The sequence below is a fragment of the Sminthopsis crassicaudata genome, chromosome 1 (assembly GCF_048593235.1).
Source record: "Sminthopsis crassicaudata isolate SCR6 chromosome 1, ASM4859323v1, whole genome shotgun sequence".
In the NCBI taxonomy this organism is placed as follows: Eukaryota; Metazoa; Chordata; class Mammalia; order Dasyuromorphia; family Dasyuridae; genus Sminthopsis; species Sminthopsis crassicaudata.
In genome coordinates this window covers 712529502-712541823 of record NC_133617.1, presented here as the reverse complement: position 1 = coordinate 712541823, position 12322 = coordinate 712529502, and the positions used below count along the sequence as shown (strand labels likewise).

General features: G+C 38.7%; 1 protein-coding gene across 1 annotated transcript in view; it reads right to left on the bottom strand.

Moving 5' to 3' along the window:
* Positions 1–2611: 2611 nt before the first annotated feature.
* SUMF1 (sulfatase modifying factor 1) overlaps positions 2612–12322 on the bottom strand; it is a 100680-nt gene continuing 90969 nt past the window's right edge. Inside the window, 1 exon segment of the mRNA XM_074284053.1 lies at positions 2612–3559. Coding sequence (XP_074140154.1) covers positions 3452–3559 — 108 coding nt within the window. The 3' untranslated portion in view covers positions 2612–3451.

Below are 12322 nucleotides of genomic sequence, written 5' to 3'. Positions count from 1 at the left end.
TTTATAGTTCTTTCTTTGAAGAGAAAAATAAGAAAAGTGCTTATAATAGACAGAATACCAGACAGAAAGTTAGCAAGTATGAATTCTAGGCCAAGCCCCTTACTTGTTATGACTAACTTAAGCAAGTTTCCATGTCCCTGAAGATGAAGACAAATCAATAAGAATCTGTGAATATTCGATCTAACCTATTCCCAGCTCATAATTAACAACAACTTTGAAGGAACTGTATAGTATTTGGGGGAAAGGGTAGGAAAAAAGGTGGCAGGTATTATTTTAGGAGAAAAGTAAGTAAATATGGATGTGGCTCAGATGGCTTGGACTTTAATGTTATGCCTATTCACACGCTGCATCCTGTTTTATTCTCATTGTCCAACTCCAACTTAGGTCCAGTTCACTGCTTAAAGTTAGAAATCCTTAAAAGAAGGAACTTTCTTTTGCCTTTCTTTGTATCCTCAGGGATCAGTACAATACCTGGCACACAGTAGACTCTTAGTAAATATAAAATGTAAAGAAGAAAAAAACACTAAAGACTATGGAAGGCTAAGGACAGGGAATTCAAGCCACCCAATCGTGACCTTGTATGAGATTCACAAAGCAGTTCCAGGTTAAATTCTTATTTCAGCAAAATTTTCAAAATCATATCAAGACATCATGGTTCAGTTGACAGGGGGATTTATCAAGAAAAGATTTTTATGTACAACTGGTAAAATAAGGTAGACATCTATGATTGATTTAAAAAATAAATACTTCAGCTATACCCATTAGAATCCTCAAACTCTTTTATTGATAAAGTTCATTACTATTTAGTCTCACTTCATAGTTTCTTCTCCATTTAAAAACTATTACTAGTAGACTGATTTTATAATCAATAGAATTGTTTTCCCACTCTTGTCCAAGTCAAATTAAGTCATTTTCATTGATTGATTCCTACATGATACCTTCAACTTCTTCCAGAAGAGGCAAGTGGATCATTAGGATGGTGTGCCAACCTTAACACAGTGCCTGGCATGCAGTAGATGCTTAACAAATGTTTATTGATTGATTGACTTGCCAGAATGGATTGGTAAATTACTTACCTTTATATATCTTTATGCCTAAGTTTCAAATTTTAAAAAATACAAAATCTGAGGTTACTATGCTGTTTGAACCCCTGCAGACATTGAAATCCTAAATATGGCTCCTCTTATCCAATTGGTTCCATGTTTCTGAAGTTAAAGAAAGATGAATTAAATTATCTGTTCCTACTTTAAACTGAGATAAGTAAGGGTATTCCTGACATGTGGAATAAACATTTGATAAACATGAATTAAGTCTGAATACTGATGCAATACATAGAGTGCGAAAAGCTAATTTTGTTTGAATCTATACCTTTGTTGCTGTAGGGAGCCCCCAGTAAAGCAACCTTCTCTAGCAATGCAGATTGGCAAATGTTGTAACTTGGAGTCTTTCTTAGAGAGTTGGCTAGTGCAATAAATGGTTAAGTCACTTGCCTAAAGTGCAATAAGTGGTTAAGTCACTCTCTCATAGTCACACTATCATCATATGTCAAAAGCAGGACTTGAATTCGTTGGTCCCTTTTCCATTCCCACTCCTCTGTTTCTCCACAACATCCCTGTGTCCTGCTTGGTCATGCTTTACAAGGTCAGACATAAATGTGAGGGCACTTGGGTAGTCTTAGCTTCACATTGGCTGTTCTCTTAATTTAATTGGTTTCCAGCTAAAGACCAATTATATACACCACTGATTCAATTCCAAATTATAAAATAAGTTTCTCCTAAGGATCAAAAATTGGCTAAAGTTTATGGCCAAAAGTGTGCATATTTGGTCCTCAAAGCTATCAAAGGCCTGCACCATGCTTCTAGAAAGCAGGTGGCACCCCAGTGATGCTAGGACTTCATGCAAGAGTTTGCTGCAGCAACAGCGGTAAGTATTCTTCTTCCAGGCAGACTTCGGCATGTTCAGGATGCAATCACTGGCCTTTTCAGGAGGCCATCAGTGTCTGCCAGGAAGAAGAGCTGGCATGAAGGGCACTCTGCTCAGCCATCTTTCCTGCCTAAAATCACAGAAATCGTTTTTTGGGTGCAAGCTCTGATTTCACTGGTATAGGAAACTGCCATTAAGGAAATTCCTTGTACCAGCATTAAAACAGAGAGTATAAAGAAAGTTACTTGGGGGCACTCAGAAGTGAAGTGGCTCACTAGGGGTGAGACAGCAACTACAAGGATGGCTTTCTTTCCACTATGTGACACTGCCTCTCACTTGCGACACAGACCTCACTGGATCTTCCAAATGCCTGATGGAACAACTTCTAGCCTCTGACATGCAAGCTTTGGCTAAAGGAATCAGATGGGGCAGTGGTCTGCCAGTAGACTGGCAAATGGTGAGCCCACTTTTCATTCTCCCATGTGGGAGTCATCCCAATAATATTCCATCCTGGAATTTCCTTGAAGAAAAACGTGTGAATGAATACAGAGGTGCCTCCTCCCTCTGAATGAAGTCTGATCTAAGGCTACTCTTATATATGTGATTACTATCACATAAGGAAACTTTTTTATCTTCAAAAGCAAACACAGTGAGACCTAAGAAAGAAACTGATCCAATTAAAGCCTCATTTAGCCTACAATGATTTATTCAAAATAGTGCACAATTCAAAGCATCTGTTATTCCAAAGCCTACTAAATGTCCTATTATTCTTTGATTAAGAATTCTGGACCATCCGAACTTGGTCCATTCAAGGCCATTCACCAACATTCCCATATTTAGAATGAATAAGGACTGACTACAGACCTTAAATGTCACATTCACCAAAGACTGGCAAAAGGAAAAATGGGGCTTCAGTACATAGCTGCCCCTTCAAACTAAAGGCACTTAATGTTTAAAAGACAGCACTACCGAATCACCCCTCCCCAGACATTCAGGACAATGAGCTATCCGGAGTCTCACTGTCCCATTCTCCCAATCACAATATACTATCCTTGGATTTCCTTGAAGAAGAAAAAAAGTGCCAATGAATACAAAGTACTATGTCCTGCTTCCCACTGAATGAAGCCTGACATAAGACAACTCTTGTTTACATGATTAATATTCCACAAGACTCACACATGTAAAAACATCTTAGCTAAAAAATAAATCTGTCATAGATTCTTGTTCAGAAATTATGTTTTCTCTTTAAAGACCACCCCCCAAAATAACAATAAAATTGCAGCTCTCTCCAAAGACACACCACAATAATAAAACACTGGCTACTAACACTCTGTGTCAGTGATTGGGTCTCGCAGGGAAGGGAGGGTCCTTTGGCTGGCAGCTCAGTGGATGCAGAAACTGCCAAAAGTTGGGCATTTCCTTTGATAAGAGATTGGCCACTTCAAAGCTTTCCAGGAAGCCCAGTGCAGGCTGGACATCATCCTTCTGCTGGTTAGAACAGGAGGCCTCCTCCCCAACTTGGCTTTTATCATGTATCCGGAAGACGGCTGCTGGCACAGCGGAACCCAAGGTTTGAAGAGGAGCTGTCTGGTGTATTCTGGCTGCGGGCAGCACATCGGTACCTATAACAATAGGACTAAACACAGAAAGAGAAGAAATTCCATTTTTACTCTCTTCAAAAGGCTCTGAACTGGGTAAAGCACACTCCACCAAAAAAAAAAAAAAATAACAAAAAAACAAAAAAAAACAACCCCTTAATGTTTTTAGGTTAAACAATACTTTAACATAAAAACTTTACTTCTCTGACTTCACCAAATAGGCAAACATTCTTAATTTGAAGGAATTGTCTGGGATGCTGAACTTTTTGTGCGATCATGCCCTCTGCCATATATAGGAAGCATGGGGCCAAAAGACACTGGGCCATTTTTCCTCGTTTTGTAGAAGAGACTGAAGGCCAGCCAAGGTCAAGGGGTTTCCCATTAGACTAGCTAAGGCTGTCCAGCTAGGAAGGAGAAAAGCCAGAACTTCATCCCAGTTCCTTCTGCCTGCCAAGGCCATGTTGTCTCAGTAAGTCAGACACACTTCACACCCGAAGGCTTAGAAAGAGCTTTCTTCTCCAAAGCTCTCTGGGGACGGCAATGTAAGCATCATTATCCCATTTGACAAGAAAGGGAAACCGAGCCTGAGAGCGCAGGCACCTGCCGAAGGGATAAAACTAGTGGTGTCTTCCCTGGAGAAGATACTCTTCGCAGGAAAGGAAAAGGAAACAGGGCCAATGTAGTAAGCTTCCAGGAGAGAGGCTCTTCTCTTCTTTCGTCGGGAACACCAGAGTTCACGTTCTGCCTCTGACGTGGACACAGAGTGTAACTAAACGAGCAAAAACTCGCACAAAAAGTTCAGCATCCCAGACAACTCCTTCAAATTAAGAATAGATAAGGCAGCTATCTGTATCAATGGAGAGAATTTCCACATCAGACATTCTCCATAAGAGAACACCAATAATAAGTACACAGGCACACACCAATAATAATTTCTTAAAAATTATCTGACCACCAAAACATTTCCTAAAGGCAGATAAGGCATAATTATATGTCTCTTTTCTCCTTTCACCCTGAATTCAAGAAATCTTCACTAACCTCCTACCCCTTTGACACTTTTTCCTGGTAAACACCCAAAATAACACCTCTAAATGGAAATAACCCTTTATGTAACCAATGCCTTTGTTTTTTCAACTACAAAATTGGGAGTGACTGGTGACCTCTGGATGTATACACATTTTGGGCTCTTCTAGATTTAAAGTTCCTTCCTGTGCTAAAAGTGTTCCAGTTGGGAGTGCCAAGAACAACACCCTTCCACCACATGCTGAGAAGTTAAGTACAGGATTCAGATCCTGTGTCTGTATGCTCTTTATAGGTCAAGCTTCTAATTTAATTTTGCCTCTTGTCCCAAAGTAGAAAGCTCCCGCTAATTTGCATGGGGAGAGCAACACACCCCAATGCAAAAATAATCTTGAGATTCTGTCCTTAGGACTCTTCCCCTCTCTTTCATCCCATGATCATCCTCACCAAACTGCCTTATTAAACACTTTGTATACATTCTGCCTTTACCTAACTCTGCACAGGCTACATCTGGCCCCATAGAAACAGTAGGGCACCATGGATACAATGGCAGCAGAACTTGAGTTTGAAACTTCTTTCCTTCACATGTCAATTGTTTAATTCAAGGTAAATCACTTTAACTTCCTCGTGTACTTCAGTTTTCTCATCTGAGAAGTGGACCTTATAATATTCACACTATTTCATAAATTGTATATGGATTCAAATAAGAGCATATGTGTAGTTTTCTAATCACCAAAGGAAACCTGGGTTGTTGTTTGTTTTGTTTTGTTGTTTTTTTTCCCTTTCCTCAATGATCATTAGCAGTTTTGGGTAAAAATTCAAAGTACAAATAAAAGGAAGGTCACAGTTCAGGAAAAAACAGGAGCAGGAATAGAAAAATACCAGAACTATCGATCCCTCCACCCATAGCTGTTACAGTGATTAGAGAAGCACTGTTAACTTAATAACTTTAATAAAAACAAACTCAACTTGGAAGTCTAAAAATCAGCACTCAAATCATGGACTCAGGATTCACCAGATAATTCCTCTAAGCCCTTCTCATTCTCAATTTCCCCATCTATGAAATGGCAATAGTAAAACATCTCACTGACTTCACACCACAGTTGCCAAGATCAAATGAGAAAATGGTAAAGAGATTTTATTTTGTTGTTTTTAAGAAAGGGAAAGGTATTAAATATAAAGTACCATTATAAATCATTAAGTGGGACTTATTAACAAGACCCTCCAACAGGACCCTATAAAATAGGGCTTACCCTCCTCTAGATGGAAATCACAAATTATCAGAGACACTTAAATCCATATCAGCCTGTTGATTTAATTGTGTACTGTCTTATTCTATTAGTTCTGTTTCATGTTAATGTTCATGTTCATGTTAATAACTCCTTAACATAACTGTAAGACTGTTTGGGGGCAGGGATCACATCTCAAGCTTCTTCTTTATCACCACTGTGCTGAGCACATAGTAAAATCTTTGCAAACAGAATATTTTTAAAAGCTTCCAGATCCTCATACTTTTATGAACTGTACCACCCAAGCCTCCCACAACCTAAATAATAACTGATATTTGTACAGCCCTTGAAGGTTTGCAAAGCACTTTACATATATTATCTCATCTGATATTTATTGCCTTTTGAGCTAAAAATCCCTGAGTTTTGAAAATAAATCATTTTTCTTGCACATCAAAAATATCTAACAATGAATTTGGCTCTCTGTTAAACAAGAGGTCATGAACTATATAATATTTCATAGAGGAATTGTGAAGAGATTAACCTCGGAACTAATAAAAAAAATTTGTGATTTGTGAAAATAAGTCAAGAGTTAGAGGTTTAACAACTTGCCTCGCATAAGCAGCACATTCCCAAGGTTCAGAGAAATTATCTCCAAGGCTGACACAGATACTTTCCAAAGAAGGCTCAATCTCCTTACCTCCCACCCCAGTATGGTTACTGTAATCACATAATCCAGACTTGTTTCTGCATTTGTCCTATGGATAGAAAGGACTGTGACACTAATAATTCTCTAGCTAGCATGGGGAGAATGAAGGAAAACATGTCTGAAATAATAAGAACTAGAGGACGGATTTCAAGGAAAATACTTGTCCTTATATATTAGGAAACTATCAAATGATCAGAAGATATTCATGTATCAAAGTGCAATGGTAGCTCAATATCTTGCTACTCAGAGGGTTCTCATGGGAAAGCCAAGCATTAGGGGTCTGTCAGAGTCTCGGTAGTAGGCAGTGCTACAGTGGGAAAAGCATTAGACTTGGTTTTGAGAGCTAGCTTTGAATTTTGGGAATTTTGGCTCCTATGCTTACTAGTTGGACAGATCACTTGATTTCTCTTAGCCTCAGTTTTCTCATTTGTAAAATAGAAATAATAATAATCAAAGCACCTACATCACGGGATTGTTCCTCCTCTCCCAAAAAAATTAACAAAAAACTTTGAAAACTAAAAACCTTGCAGGAACATGTGGAGTTATTCTATTAGTTCTAGCAAAAGCAAGACAGATGATGAAGGTTATGAAAAGCAAGAGAGAAGTCTGAAGCAGTTACAGTAAGGAACAGGGACCAGAAAAAAGACCATGGTACAATGGGAAAAGAGTCTTGGATTAGAGTTAGAAGACCTCACTTCCAATTCTGGCTCTATCAATTACTATCTGAAACCAGCTGCCTTATCTGTAAAGAGAGGGATGGGATATTGTATAGGGCTTCTAAGTCTCTTTCACTCTAAAACTATTATCCTATAACAAACCAAGAAATATTTAGTGATTTGTTTATTAGGTGAAATAGTTAACATGTACTATTTTATTACAATGTCCCTGTGAAATTATGTATATCCTGTCTCATCTGATCCACTTCCCAAAATGAACTTCTAATTTTCTTAATTCAAATTCTAACTCTACTTCTGTCATAATTATACATGCAGATAATCCCAGAAGATTTTTGAGAAACATTGACAAGCTGGATCACATCCAGATGAAGGTGACTCACTGATAGGAGGACATGGCCTGCAAGGGAATGGTTGTTTAAGCTGCAGGGCAGAAGTCAGCAGAGATAGTGCTTTCCAAATGTGGAAAGGCCTGTCATGTGCAAGAACAATCAGATGAAGCCAGCACTAAAAAGCACCAAAAAGTACCGGGAGAAGGTCCAGATGCAGGTTTCAATTCAAAGTAAGAATGCTAATATTGCAATGGGCTGATGGAGTTCTTCTTTTCTGGAAATATCCAAGCAAAAGCTAGATAACCACTTCTAGAAAGGCTGGATTTAAAAGCCTTTAAAAGGCTCTCCTGAGTAATTGTGCTATCCTTGGAAGACCACTCACCTAAAGGACAAACTATGAGATGCAAAAGGAGGAAGGCCTTCCATGATTAACTCGTAAGCTTCGAAATGCAACCACTTCTCAAAATAACTTTCATAATAAGTCAATAGTTTTTAACCATCCTCACCTTCCAGATCACTTTTTTTATTTTTAGGGTGGGCCCATCATAGAGCCTTAAAACCTACTTTCAGAGAAGTTTTCTCACGTGTCTCCAAGCTAGGTTTAAAGACAGAATAGTGGAATAAAGAGGTTACTTGGCTTGGAATTAGGAAAATTTGGATTCAAATCCTGCCTCACACACTCCCTTGGATGTACTAGGAAGGAGTCAGCTAAGAGGGCATTTAATCACAGCTCAAGAGTCCAACTCTTGTATTTCACAGGGGAGCACATTGAAACTTGGAGAGTTCAGTGACTTTCTCAGGTGGGTGTTGGAGCTCAGGCCCCCCAATCCAGAACCACTCTACTGCTCCAAATTGTCTCCCTTGTAAGTCAACACACATTTTCAAACCCAGTTTTTTTTTTTTTTTTTTTTTTGGTCATTATTTCGGAATCATGTGCAATAAGGCAGAGAATACCATTCTCTGTTTATGATACCAAGGAAATATTACCATTCACTTACACTAATATTCAATTAGCACAAGCTCTTTTAAGTGCCCACAGAAGCATAGAATTTCAGGGATAGAAAAGCCCTTAGCAGCCATCTAGGCCAATGCATGCCTCCAAAAAGAATCCCACTATAGGGCTTCCGGCCAAGATGGCGGCGTGGAGGCAGACAGCTGCTTGAGCTCCTCGCTTTCTCTCAGAACTTACTTCATGACAAGCCTCTGACTTAATGCTTGACCCAGAAAGAAATCCACAAATTATCACCAAGAGAAGACATCCTTGAAAGTCGCCAGAAAAGGTCTGTGTTTGTTCGGGGGAGGGTCAATCAGACTGGGCGCAGACTGAGGGCAGACAGCCAGAGCAAGACAGGCAGCTCACACAGCTCAGACCGGAGGGGGAGGGGTGTGATCTCTGCAGTTTCTGTGAAAGGGCTTTTGCCCCAGTGTGGATGCTCCGTCTTGGCAGCAAGCCAGGAGCAGCAGAGAGGGTGTAAACACCGGAGGTGAAGATTAAAACCCCAGAAAGCCAGTGTCTCTTAGAGCCCGGCCACCCCCAACCCCCACCTGGACTGACTCGGTGCGTTCTCAGAGCCTCAGAGCGCAGACTCAGTACAGTCATTGCTGTTCTGTTAGTGGCTCTCTGCTGCCCTACCCCCAGTCTGTAGAGGAAGCCCATTAATACCATCCAGCCCCATCCCCCGCAAAACAGACCAATTGTTTCTCTTGTCAGTTTGTTTTCTTTGATTCCTACTCTGACAAAATGAACAAAAAATTCAAAAGGGCTCTAACCATTGACAGCTTCTGTGTGGAGAGGGAGCAGACTTCAAATGCTGAGGAGACTAGGAACAGAATGTCCCCAGATGTATCCCCTGGGAGGGATATAAGCTGCTCCTCAATACAAAAGAACCTCATAGAGGAAATCAAAAAGGCTCTCACAGGAGAGCTGGAAGAGAAATGGGAAAAGGAAAGGGAAGCTTGGCAAGAGAGTCTGGAGAAGTCATCCCATGCATTCAAAGACAGAATGGATAAAGAAATCAAATCATTGAGAAACAAGATTAGTGAGCTGGAAAAGGTAAACAACTCCAAGGAAAACAGGATTAGTGAGCTGGAAAAGGTAAACAACTCCAAGGAAAACAGGATTAGAGAGCTGGAAAAAGAAATCAGCTCTCTAAAAAATAAAATGGATAAAATGGAAAAAAATTCCATAGAAGATAAAAACTCAATTGGACAATTACAAAGAGATATAAAAAAAGTGAGTGAAGAAAATACATCATTGAAAATTAGACTGGAACAAGTAGAAATGAATGACTCAAGGAGAAACCAAGAGGGAGTCAAGCAAAACCAGAGAAATGAAACAATTGAAAAGACTGTCAAGTACCTTACCAGAAAGACAACAGACCTGGAAAACAGATCCAGGAGAGACAATTTGAGAATAATCGGACTCCCTGAAAAATGGGAGGAAAAAAAGAGCTTGGACACTATTTTCGAGGAAATTATCAAAGAGAACTGCCCAGACGTTTTGGAAACAGAGGGTAAAATAGACATTGAAAAAATTCATCGATCACCTACTGAAAGGGACCCTAAAATCAAAACGCCAAGAAATATAGTGGCCAAGTTCAAGAACCATCAGACAAAGGAAAAGATATTGGAAGCTGCTAGAAAAAAACAATTCAGATATGGAGGATCCACAATAAGGATAACACAGGATCTAGCAGCGTCCACATTAAAAGAACGCAGGGCCTGGAACATGATATTCCGAAAGGCTAAGGAACTTGGTATGCAGCCAAGAATAACTTACCCAGCAAGAATGAGCATCGTTTTCCAGGGAAGAAGATGGACATTTAACGAAATAAATGAATTCCATCTATTTTTGATGAAAAAACCAGACCTACATAAGAGGTTTGATCTTCAAATACAGAACTCAAGAGACTTCTAAAAAAGGTAAAAAGAAATCTTGAGAACTATACTTCTGTCAAAAAAATATATAAAGAACATATGTACAATTTGTCTTAGAAACTAGAGGTGGAAAGGAGATTATATCATAAAAAAGTATAAAGTGGTGGTACTACATCTCATGAAGAGGCAAAGGTAACCTATTATATCTGAGAGAAAGAAAGGAGGGAGATGAACATAGCGTGTATCAATAGACATATTCGATTTATGGTGAAACTTCTTCCACTTCATTGAAAAGTGAAAGGGAAGGAGTAAGCTAAGGGGAAGGGAATACAGTAATTTCGAGGAAAAGGGGTAAAATAAGGGGAGGATCTTTAAGGTGGGGGAGGGATCCTAAAAAGGGAGGGCTGTGAAAAGCAAGTGGTGTTTACCAGTTTAATACTGGATAGGAGGGTAAAAGGGAAGGAAAGGGGAAAAGCATAAGCAGGGGTTAATAGGATGGCAAGCAAAATAGAATTAGTCCTTCTAACCATAAATGTGAATGGGGCAAACTGCCTCGTAAAGAGGAAGCAGTTAGCAGACTGGATTAAAAGTCAGAATCCTACTATATGTTGTTTACAGGAAACACACCTGAAACAGGATGAGACATTCAAACTAAAAGTAAAAGGGTGGAGCAGAATCTATTATGCTTCAGGCAAAACCAAAAAAGCAGGGGTAGCCATCCTCATCTCAGATCAAGCAAAAACAAAAATTGATCTAATTAAAAGAGATAAGGAAGGGCATTATATCCTGCTAAAGGGAAGCATCAATAGTGAAGCAGTATCAATATTAAACATGTATGCACCAAGTGGTGCAGCATCTAAATTCTTAAAAGAGAAATTAAGAGAGCTGCAAGAGGAAATAGATAGCAAAACTATAATAGCGGGAGATCTCAACCTTGCACTATCAGAATTAGATAAATCAAACCACAAAATAAATAAGAAAGAAGTCAAAGAGGTAAATAGAATACTAGAAAAGTTTGATATGATAGATCTTTGGCGAAAGCTAAATGGAGACAGAAAGGAATATACTTTCTTCTCAGCAGTTCATGGAACCTACACAAAAATTGATCATATACTAGGGCATAAAAATCTCAAAATCAAATGCAGTAAGGCAGAAATAGTAAATGCATCCTTTTCAGACCATAATGCAATCAAAATAACATTTAATAAAAAGCCAGGGGAAAATAGACCAAAAAATAATTGGAAACTAAATAATCTTATACTAAAGAATGACTGGGTAAAACAGCAAATCATAGACATAATTAATAACTTCACCCAAGAAAATGACAACAATGAGACATCATACCAAAATGTGTGGGATACAGCCAAAGCAGTAATTAGGGGAAGTTTTATATCTCTACAGGCCTACCTGCATAAAATAGAGAAAGAGAGGGCCAACGAATTGGGTTTACAACTAAAATTGCTAGAAAAGGAACAAATTAAAAACCCCCAGACAAACACAAAACTTGAAATTCAAAAAATAAAAGGTGAGATTAATAAAATTGAAAGTAAAAAAACTATTGAATTAATTAATAAAACTAAGAGTTGGTTTTATGAAAAAACCAACAAAATAGACAAACCCTTAGTAAACCTGATTAAAAAAAGGAAAGAGAAAAAGCAAATTGATAGTCTTGAAAATGAAAAGGGTGAACTCACCACTAATGAAGAGGAAATTAGAACAATAGTTAGGAGCTACTTTGCGCAACTTTATGCCGATAAATTCGATAACTTAAATGAAATGGAAGAATACCTTCAAAAATATAGCTTGCCCAGATTAACAGAGGAAGAAGTAAGTAGTTCCCATCTCAGAAAAAGAAATAGACCAAGCTATTAACCAACTTCCTAAGAAAAAATCCCCAGGACCAGATGGATTTACAGGTGAGTTCTACCAAACATTTAAAGAACAACTAACTCCAATGCTGTGT